This window comes from Lathamus discolor, chromosome 6 (genome assembly GCF_037157495.1).
Source record: "Lathamus discolor isolate bLatDis1 chromosome 6, bLatDis1.hap1, whole genome shotgun sequence".
Classification (NCBI taxonomy): Eukaryota; Metazoa; Chordata; class Aves; order Psittaciformes; family Psittacidae; genus Lathamus; species Lathamus discolor.
In genome coordinates, this window is record NC_088889.1 from 1,131,844 (window position 1) to 1,156,419 (window position 24,576).

The 24,576-nt window shown below is 55.5% G+C and overlaps 1 protein-coding gene across 1 annotated transcript; it reads left to right on the forward strand.

The window, feature by feature from the left end:
- Nucleotides 1–511: 511 nt before the first annotated feature.
- Nucleotides 512–23,246, forward strand: LOC136016651 (SITS-binding protein-like). Its single transcript, XM_065684207.1, has 13 exons — nucleotides 512–549; nucleotides 2,235–2,457; nucleotides 3,187–3,308; nucleotides 4,269–4,772; nucleotides 7,376–7,547; nucleotides 8,304–8,511; nucleotides 8,712–8,862; nucleotides 9,592–9,789; nucleotides 10,242–10,510; nucleotides 12,166–12,302; nucleotides 13,813–13,934; nucleotides 15,159–15,338; nucleotides 22,911–23,246. Exons 4-13 carry the CDS (start codon nucleotides 4,314–4,316, stop codon nucleotides 23,082–23,084), a joined length of 2,070 nt encoding a protein of 689 aa, XP_065540279.1. The 5' UTR covers nucleotides 512–549; nucleotides 2,235–2,457; nucleotides 3,187–3,308; nucleotides 4,269–4,313; the 3' UTR covers nucleotides 23,085–23,246.
- Nucleotides 23,247–24,576: the final 1,330 nt, after the last annotated feature.

Genomic DNA, 24,576 nt, shown 5'->3' on the forward strand with positions numbered 1-24,576 from the left:
ACCTGGCCTTGAGCACTGCCAGGGATGGGGCAGCCACAGCTCCTCTGGCATCCCCGCTGTCAAGCTCCGGGCAGTCTGCTTTGGCTCATGCCGTGTCTCCTGGCCTGTGTGTACAGTGGGGTTTGGGTGCAGGCATTTAAGGTAACGTAGGATCCATTCCCACTGCAAGAGCTTGGCCAGAGCCTGAGGGATGAGGCTGCTCCCTCAGGGAAGATCAAGGAGAGACGCCAAGTCCTGGAGGCTCTTCGCTGCTCCAAGAGTTTCCTTTGTTCTGGGCCAACCACACATCTTTCTTCTTTCCTTCTGCTTTCTCTTTTCTCCTTTCTCTCTTTCTAATGATAACATTTAAACCCATCCAAACCGGGCTCCCCAGTGCAGCCTGGCCCCACCACTGGGGAGCTCTAGCTGCCCTCACTGGGGCTTTGAGGCTGTAGGAAAACACTGATGCTGAGGACTGGTCCTCCCCGAGTGCAGCCGCTGCTCCTCACCTCGCGTGCATGGAGGATCCCTGTGGATGCTGGTGCTCTGCTTTTCCAGGCAGCCTGACAGGTAAGGACAGGGCTTGTTTTCAAAGGATGTGGTATGTGGTGCGCAGGGCATACTGCCAAGGCAGCCGTTCCTATGGGCTGCTCAACCTAAATCCCAGTGGGAATAAGCCTGACTCCCTGTTTTCTGGGTGTTTTGCCACAGTTTTGACTCCTGAGCTCTGCTTATTGATGCTGATGGGTTAAACGTATTCCCAGGCACCCACTGCATCCCTTCCCTGGCACCAGCAGCCTAAGGGAGCTGCATCCACCTACCCAAGCCAAAGCCCTCGAGGCTTGGGATCGAAACCCTTTGGAGGTGGCTCGGATGTTCCCATGGGATGTAAAATGGGAGCCTCGGGGTCTTTTCAGAGCCGCAGAGTCAGGAAGGGGGAAAAAGATTCCCTACTTTGCAGCGGAGGAGACAGAGCTGCAATAAACCCTCAGCAAGGAGAGGGGCTGTTGGCTTGCTGGGGGCCCTGTGAGCCACCTGAAACGTGTTTTCCTGCTGGGGCTGGTCAAGGAGAGATGCTTTCCCTTGGCACTGGGAGGAAGATGAGGTGGGGCTTTGAGCTGTCTGTGGGAGCAGGGTCGTGCTGTGATTTGGGGCGGGCAGGAACACTGGCAACACCATTCCTCCCCTCCAAAGGGTGGGTGGGAAGGGGGCTCAGCCCCAAATCCCCCAGTGCCTCTTTGCAGAGCTGGTGGGGGGCACTTTATTGCGTTGCTGGGATCTCCAGCAGGATTTTCCCTGGTGCAAGGGGGATTCGAGCTGCTCTGAAAGAAAAGCTGTATAAAACCCCACTGTTTCACTGGGATCCCACCCGGGAATTCCACACACCCCCCCCCCCCCAGCCCCTGCATCAGCAAGCACCGCGCTCCCCATCCCTGGGCTCTCTAATCCCACCCTGGAGCGGGTCACGGCCCCTCTGCCGTCCCGTGGATGGGATTTAACGTGTGCCATGTGACGGGGCTTTGCCTGGAGCTGCCGCTGCCAAGCAACCCCCTCGCTCGCCCCCGGCCTCTTCTGGGTGAGGAGTGGGGAAGGGCTGAGCCCTGAGCAGCTCCCGTGGGTTCCCGGGGCTGCTGCCGCATCCCCTCCTCTACCCCGGACAGGAGGATTGCCCCCCCCCCCCCCCGCCATGCAACGAGGACCACAGCCCCATCCCAAAGAGCACCCTGATCTCTACCCCGGCTCTCCCTGCTTTGAGCCGAGCCGTGCCAGATGGGTTTATAAAGCCCATAAATGCCTCACCGGGAACTTGGCATTTCAGGTTTATGCTGCAGCTGAACAGCTCCGAGTCCCGGGGGGGGGTGTGGGGGGTGTGTGTGTGTTATTAACTTCCACTTGTTGCCTTCCTGCAGGCTGTGGGGTGTGTGGGTCCCACAGCCCTGCCCAGGACTTCCCTGCTGGAGGAAGCATCCTTCTTCCTTCTCTTGCAGCGATCTGCCCTGTATTTTAACTCCTTTGAAATAACCCTGACACCTTTTTGGGGAGGATCCCATGGGAATCGTGACCTCTTTCATATGCACCTCACACCCAGCCCTGTCTCCATCCCCTGTAGCTTTGCCATAATCCCTCCTAACCTGGCAGCTTGAGGGAGCCCTTTCCCAGGTGATCCCAGTCCCGGTTTGGACGGACATCATCGTCCCCATCTCCTCTCCAAGCTTGCAGTAAAGCCTCATCCTTCCTCCGTATCCCGCATCCAGCCTTTTCTCCCTGCCCCGGAACCCCTGCCAGTGGCTTGGAGATGCTCGTCCCGATATGATCAACCCATTTTCCCCCTCATTCCATACTGGATATTGCCCCAGCCAAGACCACAAATTAATCCTGTGCGAAAGGCCCCTCCAGGGGCTTACTTGGGCTGCAGGCAAGAATTTTCCCTGTGGATTTGGCTGTCCCGAGACCTTCCCAAAGAGCAGCATCCCCAGGGTGAGTTGTGGGTTTTGTCTTTGGCTTCAGGGCTTGGGGGTGTCCGGGTTTTACCTGGTGCAGGAGGGGGAAACTCTTGGAAGTCTCAGTCTGGGATTTGGCAGCCAACAGATTGCAATATCCCATGTAAAATCCAGGTGGCAGGGGGAGGACTGGTGGGATGAGTGTGAGGGACAGGGAAAAGTGGATGGAAATCCCAGCTTTCCAGTGTTTTCTGCACTGGTGGGGATTGAAACAGTCCCAGGCAGCTGCTTGGCTCTGCAAGGGTGCTCTGCTTTGGGTGCAAGCAGCACCCTGTCCTGCAGCACCCACTTCTGCAGCCCTGGAGGTGACACTGGGACAGGGACGGGACACGGACTTGGGACACAGCAGCTCATTTGGGGTGGGAAAACAGGGAGAAAACCCCACAGATGTGCTAGGAATAACAATCGGGATACAATGCAGAGCAGGGAGGCTGGGTGCTGCCGCTAATGTGTGGATTCTCGGGTGTGTAGGAAGGGCTCAACCGCAGCCATCTCAGTAACTCGGCAAAAAATCCCCTTAGAACGATGCCCCTCTAAATAAATGCTTCTGAACGGGGCATTCCTGGGGTCCTGCCCGTTTTCCATGCCAGTGTTTGGGATCCTGCTGCCCGCAGGGAGGGAGGGAACGCACCGGGTCCCGTCTTGGGTAACGCTCCTGGGTCAGTTGGGATCAAGTTGCCTCAGTGAAGGTGTCTGATGTGGCCAGGAGGAAAAACTACCCTGGGAGAGAGGAGAGGATCCTGACAGGGGGAAAACAGCCGGAGCAGGAGCGCTCGGGCACCGAGGAGCACTCGGGGGCTGCTGAAGCATCTTTAGATCTGCATTGAGGTAAAGGAGAAGCAGCTCCTTCGCTGGGAGATGGGGCTGTGTGAGGGGGGCTGAGCTGAGCGGGGGGAGGCAGGACCCGGCCCTGAAAGGCAGTGAAGTAGTAGGGAAAGCAGCAGCAGTTGGGGCAGCTGGGATGCAGGAGGAGGCAGCAGGGTGGGATGCAGAAGGCATCCCACCTTGTGATGCCATCGCCGTGGTGGTCCCCTGCCTGGGCTGGAGCACTGGGTGCCTGTTCCTTTGAGTGAGGGTTGTGCCCGTGGGTATCTTTTCTCCCTGCTCTGTCCATCATAGAATCCTAGGCTGGTTTGGGTTGGCAGGGACTTAAAGCTCATCCGGCTCCAAACCCCTGCATGGGCAGGGACCCCTTCCACTGGAGCAGCTTGCTCCAAGCCCCTGTGTCCAACCTGGCCTTGAGCACTGCCAGGGATGGGGCATCAAATACCAAATCCGGTGAGATGGAAGGAGGCTGGTGTCGCATCCCCTCTTTCTCCAACCACCCCTGCAGTCCATCTCCTGCACCCCCAAGCTATTCACTGCCTCTTTGCACACCAAGAGGTGAAGCCATGCTGCAGGGACAAGCCAGACCCCAAAGGCCCATGGAGGCTCGAGCACTGCTGTGCCTCCCCTCAGCCACTGTCCCAGGCTCTCTGCCACCCGTGCTCTCCTCCAGCTCCCCTCTGGCATCGCTGAGCCGGTGCTGCCGATCATGCCAAGGGGTTGAGCTGCCACCGGCACCGGGTCTTGTGCTTGAGCTGCATCCACAGCCAGCACCGAGCCTCGCAGCAGGGTTTGCTGCGCAGCAGAGCACACAGGGGGGCTGCAAAGAGAGCTCATCCACCTTCGGGTTGCCGCAAAGGGAAAAGAGTCGGGACTTCAGTTTTTTCTCTTGAAACGTTCCTTTGGAGCAAAACCAGAGGTTTTGGTGCAATCCAAGGGGGTTTCTTTCTTGTGCTGCTGCAGGAGGCGAGAGGAAGAGGAGCTGGGACATCCCCCTGTGCCAGCGCCATGCCCCTCTCCCGCCCCACCGGCCAAATGCCCGAGGCCACTTGGACGCTGGGCTTCAGGGAGATGACGGAGCCCTGGAAAGGCACCGTGGGCTGCCTCGGCGTCGCCGTGTTCTTCGCCATGACCATCGGCATCATCTCGTGGCAGGCGCTGGAGCAGCCGCCGGAGGAGTGGGTGCTGCGGGGCCGGCGGGGGGGCCTGCTCTGGGAGCGCCGGCGCGGGGCCCTGCTGCTGCGGGCGCTGCCGGCGGGGCGCTCGGTGGTGGCGGTGGCGGTGGGGGGGGTGCCGGCCGCGGAGCCCCCCCCGCCCCGTGACCGCTGCTGGCACGATGGTGGCCAGTTCTGCTACGCGTGGGAGGAGGATGCTGAGCTCCGGCTGTCCCTCGAGCCCCCGCCGGCGCCCAGCACCGAGTGCTACAGCGTCCGCTGGACCCCGCTGCGCCCCGACGTGATGCTGAAGGTAACGGGGACCCTGGAGACCTCAGAGCGGCTTCCAGTGTCTGAAGGGGGGTACAAGGGTGCTGGAGAGGGGCTCTTCGTCAGGGAGTGGAGTGATGGGACAAGGGGCGATGGGTTCAGACTGGAACAGGGGAAGCTCAGGTGAGATATAAGGAAGCTCTTCCCTGGGAGGGTGCTGAGGCGCTGGCACAGGGTGCCCAGAGAAGCTGCAGCTGCCCCATCCCTGGCAGTGCTCAAGGCCAGGTTGGACACAGGGGCTTGGGTTGATAGAGTCTAATGTGAGCTGTCCCTGCCCATAGCAGGGGGTTGGAACTGGGTGATCTTCATATGCTTTCCAACATGAACCATTCTGTCATTCTGTGACCCCGTGCGCCGCTCTGAACTGCGGCCTTTGGGGTAAAATGAGCTGAAACGCAGAGGCACTGCCCTGAACACCCCGTTTCCCACCACGCCTGCGGGTCACACCGTGGCTGGGGCTCCCCATCTTCCAACCCTGCATGGTTCTGGGTGGGGAAAGCATTCGGGAAGCCTCATGCCTTGGTGCTGAGCTCCCAAACCACGGAGGAGCCGCTGCCTCCCAGCGCTGTGTTGGTAACCCCGGGGTGGGAGCTCCGTGTTTATGGAGACTGAATAAACACCACTGAGGATCACAATGCTGGCAAGGACCACGAGGAGCGCGGGGGGGTCCCCTCCAACCCCAGCACAAGGCGGCTGCTGCAGAGACTCACGGGGCTCCCTCTCTTCTTGTATCCTGCCCGGTTTTCTCACCCACTGAAATAAAAGCAGATGCCAAAAGCGAGCCTTAGGGAGGGGAAGGAGAAACCCCATCGGAGCGAGGTGCCCTCAGGAGCAGTGAGGGAGCAGATGGGATCCTGTGGGGATGGGGCATTTTGTCCCTTTCGCTGTTGATGCTGGCTTGAGCTGTGGAAGGTGTTGGCCTGAGCGCAGCTGCTGTGGTGGGGCTGGGTTCCCTTTGCTGCCATCACTTTGGGGAGAGGACGAGCAAAGGAGAGGAGGGCTTTTTCCCACTTGTTAGGAAAACCAAGCCCCGGACCACTGGAAAACGCGATGCAGTGAAATGCAAGCGTTAAGAAGGGCCCTTTCCCCCTCCCTTTCCCCCTCCCTTTCCCCCTCCCTTTCCCCCTCCCTTTCCCCCTCCCTTTCCCCCTCCCTTTCCCCCTCCCTTTCCCCCTCCCTTTCCCCCTCCCTTTCCCCGCCTGTGTAACCTGCTCCGCTGACACCCGGCACTGCTGTCCCGAGCCTCCCGGCTTTCCACTTTAATAATTCACATCTCCTCTCCTCCCCCCTTGGCGAGATTCAACCTCCCGCTGCCCCCAGGGCAGAGCCGAGCTCGGGGGCTCCAGGCTGGGGTGAATGAACATGGGTTGTGTCGAGCTGGGTCCTTCTCTGCCCGCCCCAGCACCCCCCCGAAGCCCCATGGGCAGTCATGCGGGATGCTGAGTCCTGCTAATCCCGGTTTAGGCAGAAAGAGGGCAGTTTTGGAGGCTTTGAAGTGAAAACTGATGGTTTCTGAAAGGAGACGGGTTGAGGATAGGGATGTCACTGGGACCGGGAGCTCTTGGGGACGGCTCATGGCTCTGTCCTGTCAGCCCTGTGGGAAGTGCTCCAAATACCCCCCTTGATGTAGTCTCACTGGGGGAATGCACTCATCATTAGTGCCATTATATTCCCATAATACCAGGGAAGTACTTCTTGTCACCAGCCCACAGGGAAGAGCGAGGCTTTGCCTTGGGAGAGAGCAGAAAACCCATAAGGTACCCCAGGGACACTGCGGTGCTATAGAGGTGAATGGCAGGGTTGGAACTGGACGAGCTTTAAGGTTCCTCCCATCCCAAACCATGCAGTGATTCCATGAATTTCAGCGTTAGTTTTGTACCTGGAAGCACAGCTCTTGGTCTCGTGGAAGAAACACTTAGCCCCAGGTGTGCTCTCCCACGAGCACCCACTGCTTTTCATGGAACTGCTGGAACAAGTCCAGAGGAGGCCACGAGGATGCTCAGGGGCTGGAGCACCTCCTGTATGAAGACAGGCTGAGGAAGTTGGGGCTGTTCAGCCTGGAGAAGAGAAGGCTGCGTGGGGACCTCAGAGCAGCCTTCCAGTACCTGAAGGGGGCCTATAGGGATGCTGGGGAGGGACTCTTCATCAGGGACTGCAGTGACAGGACAAGGGGTAACGGGTTCAAACTGAAACAGGGGAAGTTTAGATTGGATCTAAGGAGGAAATTCTTTCCTGTGAGGGTGCTGAGACACTGGAATGGGTTGCCCAGGGAGGTTGTGAGTGCTCCATCCCTGGCAGTGTTCAAGGCCAGGTTGGATGAAGCCTTGGGTGGGATGGTTTAGTGTGAGGTGTCCCTGCCCATGGCAGGGGGTTGGAACTGGATGATCTTGAGGTCCTTTCCAACCCGAACTATTCTGTGATTCTATGACTTGGGATTTCTCTTCCCGGGAAAGGCCCCATCCCACGACCGCTCTGACAGCACTGGAATAACTTGCAGGGGGTTTGCCTCTCAAATGCAACTATTCCCGTGTTCATCCTCACCCCGAGGTGCTTCTCACCCCCCCGATGACTCTCTCTTGGCTGCAGGATTGCTTCTCCATGGCCAACATCTCCTGGTATGGAGGGGTGAGCCTCCCTGCCCAGCGCTGGCCACTCAATGGAGCCCAAAGCCAGGCGCAGCCCTTTGTCAGTGGAGCCTTCAGCAAGAATCCCGCAGGATACGGCCCTGTTCTGGAGAGATACTTCTTGGGCTCCACAGGTAACTGCTTCCTTCCCCATCCGGCTTCCTGTTCCTTCAATCCCTGTGTTTCTCCATCCTCTCCTCATCTATAAAGCAACCGGTTTAGCAGCAGGGTTGATGCCTCGAAGGTTAAAATATCCTTCCAATGCAATGCCAACTGGCAGCGGGACACAAGGGATGGATGCCACATTGCCTCATCCCTATGGAAAAGGCTATGATGCTAAACCTCAGTGCCTGAGAGGATGGGGTTGGCTCAGCTCACCCCAGGGAAGTCCCTGCACTTGGTGTGTCTTTAGGATCTGTTTAAGCAGAGATCTGTGTCCATTGCCAGCTCCTCCAGCACCACTGGAGTGGCTTCATCCTGAGCTCCCAGGTCCCTGACACTGCTCTGGGATGCTGCATGAGAGCTTAGTGGCTGTTGTCATCTCTGGGTGGATATTTGGGTTATTCTGCAGCACTCCCCACTTCAGCCATTGCCCCTCATTAATTGATCTTCAGCTTCCCTGCAGTGATGAAGCTGAAGCTGCTGCCTAAGCCGAATGCAGAGCAAAAAGGCAGGAAACGGAGTAAACCCAGCCCTCGAAAGGCATTTGGGTTTAAAGGGAATAGCGAAAGCAGAGAGCAGGGATTTGCCTGCGTGGCTGGGATCAGTGCAGGAGCTCCTGGCACCAGTTGGCTCTGCCCTGTCCATCCCCATCCCTGTGATCACCAGTGCGAGGACGGACACAGGGCAGGCGCCCGCTGAGACGCCGCCTTGCCCTTCTCTCCCCCAAGGCGTGACTGTGACCGTGCCTCCCGACGTGCCCGTGCTCCTCTCGCTGGAGAGCAACCGGCACTTCTGCCTGGCATCCCCGGTGGGCAGAGCCGCCGAGCCCCTGCACTACACCCTCTGTGCCAGCACCGACATCGCGGCCGCGCACCGGCACGTGGGCACCCAGCTCGGCGCGCAGGAGCGGGCGCTGCCGGATACAGCCCTGATGGGGTAAGGTGTTCCCCCGGGCAGGGGCCCCTTCCACTGGAGCAGCTTGCTCCAAGCCCCTGTGTCCAACCTGGCCTTGAGCACTGCCAGGGATGGGGCAGCCACAGCTTCTCTGGGCACCCTGTGCCAGCGCCTCGGCACCCTCATGGTGAAGCATTTCATGCTGGCACAAGGTGCAGCCACCAGCTCTTTCCACCGCGCAGGTCTCCAGTCTGGAGGTATTCTGGCCCACAGGGTTCAGCGGCCAAAATAAAACGAGGTTTGAGGTCACTGGCGAGGAGGCTGAAGAGGCATCATCTTCAGGAGGGGGTCCTGGTCCTGGGGGAGCACTGCACTGCCATCCTCGCTGCTGCGGTATGTCCTGTCCTGCTGGCCTTTGGGATTGAGAGGGAAATGGAGTGCTGCCATTAGCCCTGCTCTCAGAACATACATTAGATCTTAAATTCATGGAATCCCAGCCTGGTTTGGGTTGAAAGAGCCCTTAAAGCTCCTCCAGCTCCAACCCCTGCCCCGGGCAGGGACCCCTTCCACTGGAGCAGCTTGCTCCAAGCCCCTGTGTCCAACCTGGCCTTGAGCACTGCCAGGGATGGGGCAGCCACAGCTTCTCTGGGCACCCTGTGCCAATGCCTCAGCACCCTCCCAGGGAGGAGCTTCTGCCTAAGAGCTCAGCTCAGTCTCCCCTCGGGCAGGTTCAAGCCATTCCCCTTGGCCTGGCCCTACAGGCCCTTGGCCAAAGCCCCTCTCCAGGTTTCCTGCAGCCCCTTTAGGCACTGGAGCTGCTCTCAGGTCTCCCCTTCAGGAGCCTTCTCTTGTCCAGGCTGCCCCAGCCCAGCTCTCTCAGCCTGGCTCCAGAGCAGAGCTGCTCCAGCCCTCGCAGCAGCTCCGTGGCCTCTCTCCAACAGCTCCATGTCCCTCTGGTGCTGCTGTCCCAGAGCTGGACTCTCCAATCCCTATGCGTAAAACGCCAGAGCACCCATGCTACGGGCTGGGGACTGAGCCATGCGGGTGTCGACACCAGCAGCTGGTGCTCGGTGCCTTTGCCACTCCGACAAAACCCCTTTTCCTGCCTGTCCCTCCCAGCAGGACCAGGCACCCTCAGAGCGGAGGAAGAGGCAGGACCAGCGCCATGCCTGGGACCCCCCTGTGCTGGCCCCGCTGCAGCTCGCTGTGACACTGTCGCCGTACACCAGCATCTCCTCCCCGCTGTTCCTGCGCACGCTACGGGATGGACACGCAGGGACCTACTGGCTGAGCCTGCAGCCCCACGTCCTGGGCAGCCCGGTACGAGACCTTCCTCCAGCCCTGAGCCTGCTCCTCAACCCAAACCCGCTTTAAACCTGAATGAACACCCTCACTAGGGCGACAGCCTGATCCTCCTGCGCTGGGGACCAGCCTGATGCTGCAGAGCGATGCCCAGGGGAGCAACTTTTCTGTTTCTTAAGGAAATAGCTTTCAAATTCCCACTTCCAAGAGATATTTCTAAAAGTTGCTGGTGCTCAGAACATCCCGATTCCCCCTTTTTTTTGCAGTCATTCTAATGACCTGCCCCTTTTCCATCAACTCAAAGGTGGTTTGGGGTTGGTTGACAAAGGGTTGACTCTTTTATGCATGGCACGGTGATGGTGCAGGTTGTGGTGGGGTGGGATGGGGACACAGCAGCCGTCTCCAGCCTTGCAGCCTGGGCTTGCAGGGCATTTGCTGGCTCTGACAGGAATCTCCCTGGTCTCCTGCAGATCCCGCTGCTGACCACATGGAAGGGGCAGCTTTGTGTCCGCCTCAACGTCACCAGCGAGGCGGCACTGACCTGGTACCTGGCACGCGCGCGGCGCCTGCGGCAGGCACTGGGTGCCACGTACATGGTGTTTGAGGGTGCTGAGGGCAATTCCTTCCTGGAGCAAGCTGTGCCCCCTCCCGCTGAGCTGGAGGGAGACCGGTACACCGGGGTGTTGGCAGAGGCACTGGCAACACTGGGAAACGCCACTGTCATCAGTGCCGGTGCCAGGTGGGTACCACTGAGACGATGCTTTGCTGGAGCTGATGGATGTGGGAACTGCTTGGGAGTTGCTGGAGATGATGCTTTAAATGTGCCCTTGGGGTGCTCAGCACCCAGGGAAGCAGGGTGGAGGTGGTCTAGGGTAATGGGTAGAATCATGGAACCAGCCAGGTTGGAAAATACGTTTAAGACCATCAAGTCCAACCATTACCTCAGGACTGCTGAGAGCACCACTAACTCACGTCACTGAGGGCCTCATCTGCATTATGGGAAGGGGCTGCTCTTGTATCTCTCTCTCTTTCTCTCTTTTGGAGCAACTTAACGTTGTTTTTAATGTCTTAAAGGACAAAAATGTTTATTGCATCAGGCATCGATGCATTTAAAGACGCATCTTGTCACTCATGGCCATTCAAGCCCCAGCCTGCCGCCTCTCCTGCAGAAGGAAGGAGGTGAACCTTGCAGTCTTGGCTAAATCCCTGCGTTGGAATTGCTTTGGTATCAAACAACTGCAATTCTCTGACTTCCCATGCTTGTGTAGCACAGAACAGGGTTAATCTATCAATAAGCACTTGTAACACCCCTCGAGACCCTTTGGTTAGGGGCACTGAGAAGCGTTACTTGTCCTTTTACCCATTATGGTTATGCTTGGCAGATGCAAAAGGCCATCAGGCTGTTTGCAACGTGGCTTGTTTCCTGTTGGGGATGAGGCATTGACGGTAAATTGCACGAGAAGGCAACTTCAGAATCGCTCCTTTCCAAAGAACAAGCAACGTTTCACATGCTGAGGTGGTGACAGGCTCTCACTCAGCCGCCTGCCAAACCACAGTGGTGGGGACGGCCCCTTTCCCGACCATCTTCTAGTCCATCCAGGATCGTATCTTCCTGGGGGGCAGCTTCTGTAGCAGAAGTGTTCTAGAAATCACATCAGCCTTAACTCCTCCTAAGATGAAAGTGTCCCTGGAGACCTCAGAGCAGCTTCCAGTACCTGAAAGGGGCCTATAGGGATGCCAGGGAGGGACTCTTCGTCAGGGACTGCAGTGACAGGACAAGGGGTAACGGGTTCAAACTGAAACAGGGGAAGTTTAGATTGGATCTAAGGAGGAAATTCTTTCCTGTGAGGGTGGTGAGGCACTGGAATGGGTTGCCCAGGGAGGGTGTGAATGCTCCATCCCTGGCAGTGTTCAAGGCCAGGTTGGATGAAGCCTTGGGTGGGATGGTTTAGTGTGAGGTGTCCCTGCCCATGGCAGGGGGCTGGAACTGGATGATCTTGAGGTCCTTTTCAACCCTGACTATTCCATGATTCTATGATTCTAAGTTAGCGGGGGGACAAGGAGGAAACCAAACTCCAGGAACAAGAGGTCTTGGACCAAAACCCCCCTTCGCTTCGATCAGCTCCCAACCGTTTTTCAAGCTAAAGCTCATTGTGAAGGTCCATATTTGACCCTTTTTGGCCACCAGAAACAGTCTCCTTCACTGGGCTGCTTGCTCACATGAGCCTCTCCTCCCCTCCAGGTAAACACAAGGCATAGAAACGCTCTTGGACAGGAAAGAAGAGCACTGGGGTGGCAGTGATTTCCCTGCAGTGGAGATGCCAAGTGGCCGAAGAAACCCACACCTCCCATGGGCCCCCTCTAACCGCCAGCTCTGTGCTTGTTCCCCCCCAGATCCAGTCACCTCCCTCTCTTCATCCAGATGAGCCCCCTGCGCTCAGACTGGAGCCATGCTGGGCTGAAGGGGATTATTCCCTCTGTGCTGCACTACAGCCTCTTGGGCTACAACTTCTTCATCCCCGACGCAGTAGGTACGCAGGTTAGCATCCCTTCCCTGCAGAGAGCTCTATGGGAGGTGAGGTGGGAGGGGTGCAGGAGGTAGCTTGCACCATGTGGCTCGGGTGTGCTGTACCGAGGCGTGAAGGGCTTTGCTCTCCATACCCCGTTTTCTGGCTGGATTGGGGTGAATGTTACAGGGAAAAGACTGAGGGATTGAAAACAAAGCCCAACAGGCAGTAAAAGTGAGCAGCCGGCCCTGGAGGCAGGCAGGTCTCTGGGGATGCCCTTTGCATCGCTCCTTAACCACAGGCTGAGGGCAGCTCCCTGCCCCTCGCAGCTTCCCTGGAGCTAAAACCCAGCCAGCAGAAGCCAAAAGGGAGCCCACAGGCAGGGAAGAGCATGCCCAGGCCGCCGGCTGGGAAGCAGCCGCGCTCCAAGGCTGTGTTTGTGCTCCAAAGCGCAATGCTCGAGGAACCCTGAAACAAGAATGTCGGAAGAGGCCAGGACCAGTCCTTCAATGGGAGCCAAGCAGCTCGGCTTTCCCCTCCTCTTGGAGGTGACGGCGTTGTTTGTGCTCAAAGCGTGCCACGAGCACGTGGAGGCTGCACGTGAAGTGTCAGAGGCAGAGGGCAGAGCTGCAGAGAGCCCTGCTAAAGGGGTCAGGGAGCAATCCTTCAATCCTTGGCCTCTATTTTTGGGCAATTTTCCTTAGAAAACAAGGCTTGGGCAATCACAGCGCAGAGAAGCTGAACCCGCTGGTGTGCGGTCCATGGGGCTGCGGAACCTCAGCCCAGGGGCTGCTTGGGATGCAAAGAGCATCCGGAGGGAATGGGGCTCTGTGGGTGCTTTGGGTGAGCCCTTGGCTCCGTTCTATGTGGCATTTCTATGCAAGCTGAGCCAGATTTTCAGAGCGAGGATGCTCCAGCTCCAATGGCTTCATCTCCCTTTCCCTGGCCCTTCCCATCCTCTCCTGTCCTTCCCAAGCCCCTCTATGGTGTTTCAGAGGGCAACTGGAATCCCCTTCCACTGCATATTGCTGACAGCAATACTCTGCTTCTGCACTGCTGTGCACTATGGAATTGAAGGGAGGCAAAGCACGGGAGTATTCTCCCGTGGTGCTTTGTCTCTGCACACCATCGTGGCAGGAAAACCCAGCACCTCCCCAACGCTTTTCTTCGCAGGCAAGAAATCCCTTTTTATATGTTCTGATTAAACGCAGAACTTCCTGAGACACCTGGTCCTGAAACGGCCAACGATCACAGGGTCAGAGCGGTTTGGGTTGGGAGGGAGCTTAAAGCTCCTCCAGCTCCAACCCCTGCCACGGGCAGGGACCCCTTCCACTGGAGCAGCTTGCTCCAAGCCCCTGTGTCCAACCCAGCCTTGACAGGGATGCCTGATATTTGCTGCTGGTAGCCAAGGAAGGAAACCATGGATGGGCAGAACTCGGCCCCTCTCGCAGTGGGGTAACTTGTCCTGCCCTTATGGAGAACCCCTTGACTGAGATGCCCCTGGGTGGCTTCACCGAGCCCTTTGTCCCCGCAGGAGGGAGCCTGGCCGGTGACAGCCCGGGGGACACGGAGCTCTACGTGAGGTGGCTGCAGATTGTGACGTTTCTCCCGGTGATGGCCTTCAGCACCCCGCCCTGGCTCTGCTGCCATGCCGGGGTACGTACCCCCGTGCCCCACGACGAGGCTGCGGTGTCACCGCTGTGACAAACACCCCCCAGGCCGTTAATGTCCCTCTACGGGGGAAAGCCGAGGCTAAAACCCACTGCCCCTGCTCAGCCGTGTCGCTGCGTGTTCTCAGCGGTGGTTTTGCTGTGAAATGAATGTTTTTCATAGAATCATAGAATCATAGAATAGTTCAGGTTGGAAAGGACCTCAAGATCATCCAGTTCCAACCCCCCTGCCATGGGCAGGGACACCTCACACTAAACCATCCCACCCAAGGCTTCATCCAACCTGGCCTTGAGCACTGCCAGGGATGGAGCACTCACAGCCTCCCTGGGCAACCCATTCCAGTGCCTCAGCACCCTCACAGGAAAGAATTTCCTCCTTAGATCCAATCTAAACTTCCCCTGTTTCAGTTTTAACCCATTACCCCTTGTTCTATTACTACAGTCCCTAATGAAGAGTCCCTCCCCAGCATTCTTATAGGCCCCCTTCACGGCTTAGTGCAGCCCTGGGGTCAGTGTCCATAGTGCCCGTAGAAGGGACACTAATAGGCACGTGTGTGTGTCCTTCCCTTTGCTGCTGGGATGGTTTAGTTACAGCTTGACCACATACTGAGTGTCTACAGCAGAGTGAAGAGCACAGATTCCCATTCAAGATCTTTTTAAACAGCTGGAAGCATTTCCATAGAATCCCAGCCTGGTTTGGGTTGGAAGGGACCTTAAAGCTCCTCCAGCTCCAACCCCTGCCACGGGCAGGGACCCCTTCCACTGGAGCAGCTTGCTCCAAGCCCGTGTCCAACCTGGCCTTGAGCACTGCCAGGGACGGGGCAGCCACAGCTTCTTTGGGCACCCTGTGCCTTCCTTTATATCTAGCTTAAATCTCCTGTTTCGGTCTGAACCCATCACCCCTTGTCCTATTGCTCCAGTCCCTGATGAAGAGTCCCTCACAAGCACCCTTGTAGCCCCCTTCAGACACTGGAAGCTGCTCTGAGGTCTCCACGCAGCTCCTCTTCTCCAGGCTGAACAGCCCCAATGTTCTCAGCCTGGCTCCATATAGGAACTGCTCCAGGCCCTGAGCATCCCCGTGGCCTCCTCTGGACTTGCTCCAACAGCTCCGTGTCCTTATGCTGAGGACACCAGAACACAAAAGATTCTTGCTTTGCTCTTTCTTGGGTTAAGCTGGTCACAGGTTTCTCTTTTCTCCCCCATGATGCAGGTCCTGAACCTCACCCGCCGCTGCATCCAGAGGCACCGGGACTTTGTTGTGCCACTGCTCATCAAATACAGCTCGGAATGGCTCAGCTCGGGGTATCCCATCTTCCGGCCTGCCTGGTGGCTCAGCCCCACGGATCCAGCCGCTTTTACCATCGAGGATGAGTTCCTCATTGGAGACGAGGTAAGGAATGTGGGGCTGAATGCTCTCCCAGGGTAAATGGGTAAATAAGGTGCCCCCTGCACTTGCCCATCCACCTCTTTGCATCCTGCCTGAGTACAGCACTGTGGTAGAGGTGGTGGGGAACCATAGGGCTGGTGGGACCCTGTGGCTCCTTCAGCTTCGCAGTGTATTCAAACCGAGTAGTTGGCAAGGCTTCTTTCATAGAATAGTCAGGGTTGGAAAGGACCTCAAGATCATCCAGTTCCAGCCCCCTGCCGTGGGCAGGGACACCTCACACTAAACCATCCCACCCAAGGCTTCATCCAACCTGGCCTTGAACACTGCCAGGGATGGAGCACTCACAACCTCCCTGGGCAACCCATTCCAGTGCCTCAGCACCCTCACAGGAAAGAATTTCCTCCTTAGATCCAATCTAAACTTCCCCTGTTTCAGTTTGAACCCGTTACCCCTTGTCCTGTCACTACCGTCCCTGATGAAGAGTCCCTCCCCAGCATCCCTATAGGCCCCCTTTCCTTTTGGCTTTTAATATCAGGGCATTTTTCAGGCCTTTCTGCTTGAAGACACCCCCTGATTGTCAGCAGCTCTTTCCCCCCTCTTTTCAGGCTGTTCATCCCATTACTTGAAGCTACAGCTTGGTAGTTTCATGCTGGAAATGCTCCCTGCAAGTCTGGTGTGCTCACACTCTGGTCACGTAGCGGGAGTCTGTCCCTGCAGATGTGTCCATCCCACTGCTGCTCCTGAGGTGCTCCTTTAGATGGCCTGATAGTTGATGTGGCCTGTGCTGCTTCAAACCAAAAAGGTCTTGGAAAAGCAACTCAGGCCTTTGGAAAAGACTTTCCTTAAAGGAAACCGTGCCTCATCCTCCCATGGCTGTAAGGAGCCTCCACGCTGGGCAATGGCATCACTTTATCTGCATCCCTTCTGCTTTGCCTGGGTGCAGGATCCCAACAGCTCAAGACTTTGGCAGCTCCTACTGGGTTTTTTTAGTCCATTTTCAAGAAGGGGAAAGTGGAAGCCCAGGGAGGTTGTGAGCGCTCCATCCCTGGCAGTGTTCAAGGCCAGGTTGGACGAAGCCTTGGGTGGGATGGTTTAGTGTGAGGTGTCCCTGCCCATGGCAGGGGGTTGGAACTGGATGATCTTGAGGTCCTTTCCAACCCGAACTATTCTATGATTCTATGATTCTATGATAATGCTCAGTTCATACCACTGAATTCATTCTGCAGGGACGCATTGGGCTGTCTTTACACAGGGATGCTGCTAATCATGGGGCTATCACCTCCATAAAATAAGTCTCCTCAGTCCCAAAGCACAGCTCAGGAGGAGTTTGTTCCTTGTTTTAATAGGAAAGCAGCTTGTGCTGCAGAGGTACCTTTCGAGGCTCTGCCTGCAGCCTCCAACAGATGCTGCAATACCCGATGGCCACATAGGAGTTTCTGGTCATAAAATACGTGAATTCATTTATAGATTTTCTTATTTATTACTATTACGATGGAAACTTTCACTGCAGAAGATCAGCTTTTTGAGAAGGAGCAGAAAGGCCTTTAGCAAAGAGCTCGGATAGAATCATAGAGTCAACCAAGTTGGAAATGACCTTTAAAATCAAGCCTGTCCTACGTTGGGAAGCTTTTAGAACACAAACCGTTGGCACAAAGGAATTCTAGAGCAGCACTGCGTGAGTGCAGAGCTCACAGGGAGCTGAGCCTTGCCCCCGTCCCGAGGCTGTTTGGGCACTAACGGGGGTATTAGTTTGAACAGAGCAAGCTTAAACTTAGTCCCTTCCCCTAGAACCTCTTGATCGATGCAGTTCAGTCAGCCAGGGCAGGTGTGTGCTCCGTGGTAGCTGACATTCCCCGTTGAACACTGCAGGCTCAGGGAGGAAAGGCATTAAGGCTCAGAGCAGCTTCAGGCTTCTCTCCCCTGCGAGGTGCAAAGCTTTGGCTTGGCTGAACGCTCCTGAAGTACGGTAAAACGTGGTGTCTGCTCTGCAGGGCTGTCAGGGCCAGGCAGCTGTGACAGAGCAGGAGGCGAGGCTGGCAAGAAGCTGCCCTGGCTTCAGGTTTTAATCGCTGTTGCTGTTATTTTCCAAGAGAGCCTGAGCCTGTGTGTGGGGAGCCCAGACGGGGACGGTTTGATTCCAAAGAAGCTGCAAGAATAGAAACACGCTTCCAAACTTAGCTTTGGTGCGATGTGGAGCATCATCAGCTATGAGCTCCTGGGGAATACACAGTGGGGCTCTGTGCTGGTACGGTCTGAGGCAGGACTAAGCACAGGACACTGGGATAAACCCTCTGAGCATCACCGCTCAGTGCACGCAGCTGCCGCAAGTGCTGATGAGCGCAGCTCTGGTGTCCCTGCAGATGACAGAGGGTTGGAAGCGGATGAGCTCTAAGGTCCCTTCCGACACAAACCAGTCTGGGACTCTATTCCTGATGCCTTCCTGCTTCTGAGTCGCACCTGAGGTGTTTTGGGGGGGTCACTCTGGGCTGGGATAGCCCTGCTCTGAAAGCTGATTGCCAGGCTGTGATTTGTACCTTCATCACTTCCAGATCCCTTGGCACGGTCAACCTGAATGAGGCCGGGCACTCTCTCTGTTAAATGTGCTAGAATGCTCCATAAGCAGGTTTTAGGTCAGATTTTTGCTGACTGTGAAGGGAAATAAGCATCACCTCCCCTTGAGCAGACAGACAGCAATGCCTTTGGGTGTCTGCAAGCAGCTTTGGATGAAGCGGTGGACTGCAGTGGTCAGGGTGGTTTTGATCCTTGAGGTCTTGAGGCTGGATTTAACCCTGCACAGCCACATTCCAGCATTACTCACGAGCAAACTTCACTCCTGGGAAGGGAATTGGAGCAGACTGAGATCCTTCCAGCAAAGCATGTTGAAATACAATCGCAAAGAGCCAAGCTGTGCTGGTTTGCCAAAAGCATCGCCTCGTGTGGTGGTTTGTGGCTGCTTGTCAGTGCCATCTGCCTGGCGCAAGGGATGCTGCAGGAGGTGGGAAAGCCAAGCGCGGCTGCCAAATACATTTATGAAGGCCGGAAGGGTTCAAAAGCATCCCCCCAGATGTTCCAAACGCCAGGACTTCTCCCTGGGATGCTGCTGCCGTGCAGCTCAAGAAGCATCACTAAGGGGTGCAGGGATGAATCCTTAGCACTTGCTCTTTGCTGTTGACCAAGACTTCCAAAAATAGGGTTTAAGAGGGGGATTGATCCATGAATTTCATATCCAGTTTTCACTATTCAGCCTTTTTCCCCCCCTCCTTTAATGGCCTTTCTAGAGTTTCAATCTTTTCCTTATCACCTCTTTATTCATCATCACATGGCAGGGGGTTGGAATGAGATGATCTTTAAGCTCCCTTCCAACCCAAACCATTCTCTGATTTAGAACCCCGTTGTGCACAAAAGCAAATCAAAGCCTCACTGTTCAATCAGGTCTAAACTGAACCAGAGCTTTGCTCTTCTTGCAAAACCTCTTCCAGTTTCTGAAGTGATTTATCAGGAATAGTCTCAGGATGCTGGAAACTGCTTTTCCCATAAAGCAAGGGGAGAAAGGATCCCTAAAGTCCTTTGGGACTGGATTGCTTTGGCTAAGTCACTGGGAAGGAGTGAGCAGAGAGAGCACACCTCTCCTTATGCCTCTAGTCCGAATGGGGCTCACTGTTTTGTGACCCAAGAGCAACTTCATGCTTTTACATCTATGTACTTATAGAATCATAGAATAGTTTGGGTTGGAAAGGACCTCAAGATCATCCAGTTCCAACCCACTGCCATGGGCAGGGACACCTCACACTAAACCATCCCACCCAAGGCTTCATCCAACCTGGCCTTGAACACTGCCAGGGATGGAGCACTCACAACCTCCCTGGGCAACCCATTCCAGTGCCTCACCACCCTAACAGGAAAGAATTTCCTCCTTAGATCCAATCTAAACTTCCCCTGTTTCAGTTTGAACCCGTTACCCCTTGTCCTGTCACTACAGTCCCTGACGAAGAGTCCCTCCCCAGCATCCCTATAGGCCCCCTTCAGGTACTGGAAGCTGCTCTGAGGTCCCCACACAGCCTTCTCTTCTCCAGGCTGAACAGCCCCAACTTCCTCAGCCTGTCTTCATACGGGAGGTGCTCCAGCCCCTGAGCATCCTCGTGGCCTCCCCTGGACTTGTTCCAGCAGTTCCATGGCCTTTTCATGTTGAGGACACCAGAACTGCACACAATGCTCCAGGTGAGGTCTCACAAGAGCAGAGCAGAGGGGCAGGATCACCTCCTTCGCCCTGCTGGTCACGCTGCTTTGGATGCAGCCCAGGATCCGGTTGGTTTCTGGGCTGCGAGCGCACACTGCAGCCGGCTCATGTTCATTTTCTCATCGACCAGCACCCCCAAGTCCTTCTCTGCAGGGCCGCTCTGAATCTCTTCTCTGCCCAACCTGTAGCTGTGCCTGGGATTGCTCCGACCCAGGTGTAGGACCTTGCACTTGGCAGGGTTGAACTTCATAAGGCTGGCATTAGCCCACCTCACAAGCGTGTCGAGGTCCCTCTGGATGGCATCCCTTCCCTCCAGCAGATCATCCCTATGCCAAGGCCACTGGCTGGATTTTGATGAACATTTGAGGGTGCTGGGAAGCTAAATCCTTTGAGTCTCCCAAAGGAGCCTTGAGTCCACAAAGTGATAAATGTGCCTCCGTTGCTTGGGGTGGTATAGATCACATTGCGTATTTTGAGCATCACCTTTTCCTGGGGTTTAATCCTCCCTCACCTCTAACCTGGAACACTCGAGTGGTCTGAGAGGTGGAAACAAATCCTTCGCCTAGATGCGGGAGAGGAAAGGTGGGAAGGGAGGTGGGAAGAAAGTGTTAAGTTGCCTGGAGAGCAGCTCCAACCAGAGAGCTTTTGAAGTCCTTCTGAGCAGCGTGGAGCTAAAGCTCTTTTCCTATCGGTTTTCCTATCTTTTTCGGGTATAACATGCTCAACATCTCCCTGAAATACAAGTTTCTACTTGCTTTCATACCGGATTATACTTGGTTTCATTGACTAAGTTGTATCAAAGAGTCAGCCTGAATCAAATCCTCCCAAGCACGGGAGGAAAGGGAAATTCCCAACTCTGCCACAGATGCCTTGGGGATGTCTCTCACCCTGACTCGGTGCCACCAATTCCTATTGCTATGCCATAAAACCTTCTCAGAAGCTGCTTTGTGGGAGCCTGAACCCACCTGCCTGTGGCTCTGGGCAACCTGACCTCGGTCATGGTGGCCCTGCTCATTGCAGGGGGTTGGACTAGGTGAGCTTTGAAGGTCCCTTCCAACCCAAACCATCCCGTGATTCTCTGGTCTTTGCTTGGCACAGCTCACAGAATCACAGAATCACAGAATCACAGAATCCCAAGGGTTGGAAGGGACCTAAAAAGATCATCTAGTCCAACCCCCCTGCAAGAGCAGGGTAACCTACAGTACATCACACAGGAACTTGTCCAGGCGGGCCTTGAATATCTCCAGTGTAGGAGACTCCACAACCCCCCTGGGCAACCTGTTCCAGTGCTCTGTCACTCTTACAGTAAAGAAGTTCTTCCTGATGTTAACGTGGAACCTCCTATGTTCCAGTTTACACCCATTGCCCCTTGTCCTATCACTGGATATCACTGAAAAAAGCCTAGCTCCATCATCCTGACAACTACCCTTTACATATTTGTAAACATTGATGAGGTCACCCCTCAGTCTCCTCTTCTCCAAGCTAAAGAGACCCAGCTCCCTCAGCCTCTCCTCATAAGGGAGATGTTCCACTCCCTTAATCATCTTTGTGGCTCTGCGCTGGACTCCTTCAAGCAATTCCCTGTCCTTCTTGAACAGAGGGGCCCAGAACTGGACGCAATATTCCAGATGCGGCCTCACCAAGGCTGAGTAGAGGGGGAGGAGAACCTCTCTTGACCTACTAACCACTCCCTTTCTAATGCACCCTAAGATGCCATTTGCCTTCTTGGCCACAAGAGCACATTGCTGGCTCATGGTCATCCTCCTATCCACCAGGACCCCCAGGTCCCTTTCCCCTTCACTACTTTCCAGCAGGTCAACCCCCAATCTGTGCTGGTCCATGGGGTTGTTCTTCCCCAGATGCAAGACTCTACACTTGCCCTTGTTAAATTTCATCAAGTTTCTCCCCGCCCAACTCTCCAGCCTGTCCAGGTCTCGCTGAATGGCAGCACAGTCCTCTGGTGTGTCAGCCACTCCTCCCAGTTTTGTGTCATCAGCAAACTTGCTGAGGGTGCACTCAGTTCCCTCATCCAGGTCATTGATGAAAATATTAAACAGCACCGGTCCCAGCACCGACCCCTGAGGAACTCCACTAGTCACAGACCTCCAGCTAGATTCTGCGCCATTGACCACAACTCTCTGCCTTCTTCCTTTCAACCAGTTCTCGATCCACCTCACTACTTGATCGTCAAGCCCACACTTCCTCAGCTTATCTATGAGGATGCTGTGGGAGACAGTATCAAATGCCTTACTGAAATCAAGAAAAACTACATCTACCGCTCTACCATCATCCCTCCACCTAGTCACTTCCTCATAGAAGGCTATAAGGTTGGTCATACATGACTTCCCCCTCATAAAACCATGTTGGCTGTTCTTAATGACCCCCTCATCCTTGATATGCCTAGTGATGGAGTCAAGAATAAGTTGTTCCATCATCTTTCCAGGGATGGAGGTAAGGCTGACCGGTCTATAATTACCCGGGTCCTCCTTCTTGCCCTTCTTATAGATTGGTGTGACCTTTGCCATCCGCCAATCCTCAGGCACCTCGCCCGTTTCCCACGACTTACCAAAGATGATGGAAAGTGGCCTAGCAATGACCTCCGCCAGCTCCCTCAGCACCCGTGGGTGCATTCCATCCGGACCCATCGATTTACAGATGTCCAGTTTGCATAGCTGATCCCTAACCCAATCCTCATCTACCAAAGCAAACTCCTCCTTTGTCCTGACTCCTTCTGGGGCTATAGAAATCCGGGGCCCTCGGGGAGAGTCTGCAGGAGTAAAGACAGAGGCAAAGAAGGCATTCAGCACCTCTGCCTTCTTTATATCCTCTGTCTCCAGGGTACCCACTTCGTTCAGCAGTGGGCCTATATTGCCTCTTGTTTTAGTTTTATTTGCTATGTATTTGAAGAAGCCCTTTCTATTGTCTTTAACCCGACTAGCAAGATTGAGTTCCAAGGAGGCCTTAGCTGTCCTAATTGCCTCCCTACATCCTCTAACAACTGTCCTATATTCCTCCCAAGCGGCCAGCCCCTCCTTCCATAATCCATAGATTCGCCTTTTCCACTTGAGTTTGCCCAGCAGCTCCTTGTTTAACCACGCCGGTCTCCTAGATCCCTTACTTGACTTCCTACTCATTGGGACGCTCCGATCCTGAGCTTGGAAGAAGCGGTCCTTTGTGCTTACCTCTGCTATGGCACGGATGGACACCCTTTTGCAGTTGAGAGCCAGACCTCCTGACCTCCTCTGGTGTTGCTTGTCCCTTCAGCCTCGTGGTTGGCTTGGTGCACGTCCCGGCTAATGCTCCAAGTGCTACGGTTCTCTTTTCCTTATCCACTGCAGGTCCTGATTGCCCCAATAACAGACAAAGGGCAGACGTGGAGGGACATCTACCTGCCCGGAGAGGGGCACCTCTGGATGGACACCAACACTGCCCGCGTGTTCGATGGAGGCACCATCCTCAGGAACTACTCTGCTGGCCTTGCAGAGGTGCCGGTCTTTGTGAAGACCTCCTAACTCCAGCCTGAGCTCTGGGGCCTCTCTCAGAGCAGCGCTGCCCACACGCGCTCGCTCTTCCCTGAGGCTCTTCCAGCCTATTTGCACGGTTCCAAGAACCTTTGTTACCACTGTTATCTTAGCAAAAGCCCTTTGAATCTTTCCTTACTTGCTGTTGTTCTACGAGAGGAGATGCAGCTTTGGCACAAAGACACGCTCGTGTGCAGTGCTGAGCTCTGTGTTCCCAGGGTTTGCCCAGGGCTGTGGCTGTGTGTGAGCTCAGGTGGGCACATCCGGCATTTCCAGGTCCCTGGCACCGCGCTCAAAGATGCTGCCTTGGCCAGAGGGTGCATTTCCCAGACCAGGAGGTAAATGAACATCAGCTTATACCCGATGGGATGCTTTGTGTTTGAAGACAAAAGCATACGCGGAGAAAACTGACTGTGAGAGCTCTCTTCACGCTCATGGGCATCACGTGTGCTAAAGCACTACCTGCTTCTCTCAGCTGATGCTGGGTGTACGGTCCCCCAGGGCAGTCTTTGGTAGCAAGAGCCTGACTTTCAGGATAACCAGGAAAATTGGGTGAATTCCAGGTCTATTGGCAGCAGGTTTCTGTTGAACAGAAGTAAACTTGGCCAGGCAAAGAAGTGGATCTAATTGGTGTGGCCAGACAGGATCGTCATCCACCTTGGAATACAATCGCTGGTGCTCAGCACTGAACTCCTGTGGGCCCCAAAGAGGGCTCTTCATCATCTGAAGATGATGGTGGTGGTTCTTTTTCCTCTCAATTATTCCCTGCAGTGCAACATGGATCCGGCATGACCGGCCTTCTTCCACCCAGCAGAAACCATTCCATAGGCAATCCAGACACCCCACATGCTGAATGTACATTTAGGGAGACGACTAGCCTCTCTGATAGCCCGAGTTATGGATTCATGGGACGTTAACATGTACGTTAATGGGGTGAGTTCAAAGGCTGGTGTTTGAGGGCAGGAGGAGGTGGTAGCTGGGACTGAAGTGGAGAGCAAGGCTGTGATGCTGGGCTTGGGCACATCCAGCCCCAGCGATGGACTGCATCAGCACCTTGGATTGGTGTGGAAATGCTGCTCTATCAAGCTGTGGCTGCTGGAGAATGCAATTCAAGGTGTACCAGGTCCTCCCAAGCCCTTTTCCCCTGAAAACACCTGGAGTGAAGGCAGGAGATGAATAACGTTGATCCAGGTGTGGAAGCCAGAGAAGTGAGAGGGGCAAAGGCCGGGATGTGGGAAGCCCCTCAGCTCCTTGTCTGGTCCATGGAGGTACAGGATGGGGCCAGGGCGATCACCCAGAGAAGGAGGAGGAGGCTTGATGGGGCAACCCAAGGCACGCCTGGAAATGTCAACGTACCCATGACGGCTTCTGAGATGTATGAGGAGGCACAGACTGACCACAGGAACCTCTTGCCAACTGTAATAGAGAACTTATTTGGAGAGCAGTCAAGCGCTGGAACGGGCTCTTCAGAGGGGACGTGGAG

Coding starts and splice junctions, on each gene's coding strand:
- LOC136016651 (XM_065684207.1), top strand. CDS start 4,314: ATGCCCCTCTCCCGCCCCACCGGCCAAATGCCCGAGGCCACTTGGACG. Junction 10,511..12,165: donor GTCATCAGTGCCGGTGCCAG/GTGGGTACCACT, acceptor GTTCCCCCCCAG/ATCCAGTCACCTCCCTCTCT. Junction 15,339..22,910: donor AGTTCCTCATTGGAGACGAG/GTAAGGAATGTG, acceptor TATCCACTGCAG/GTCCTGATTGCCCCAATAAC.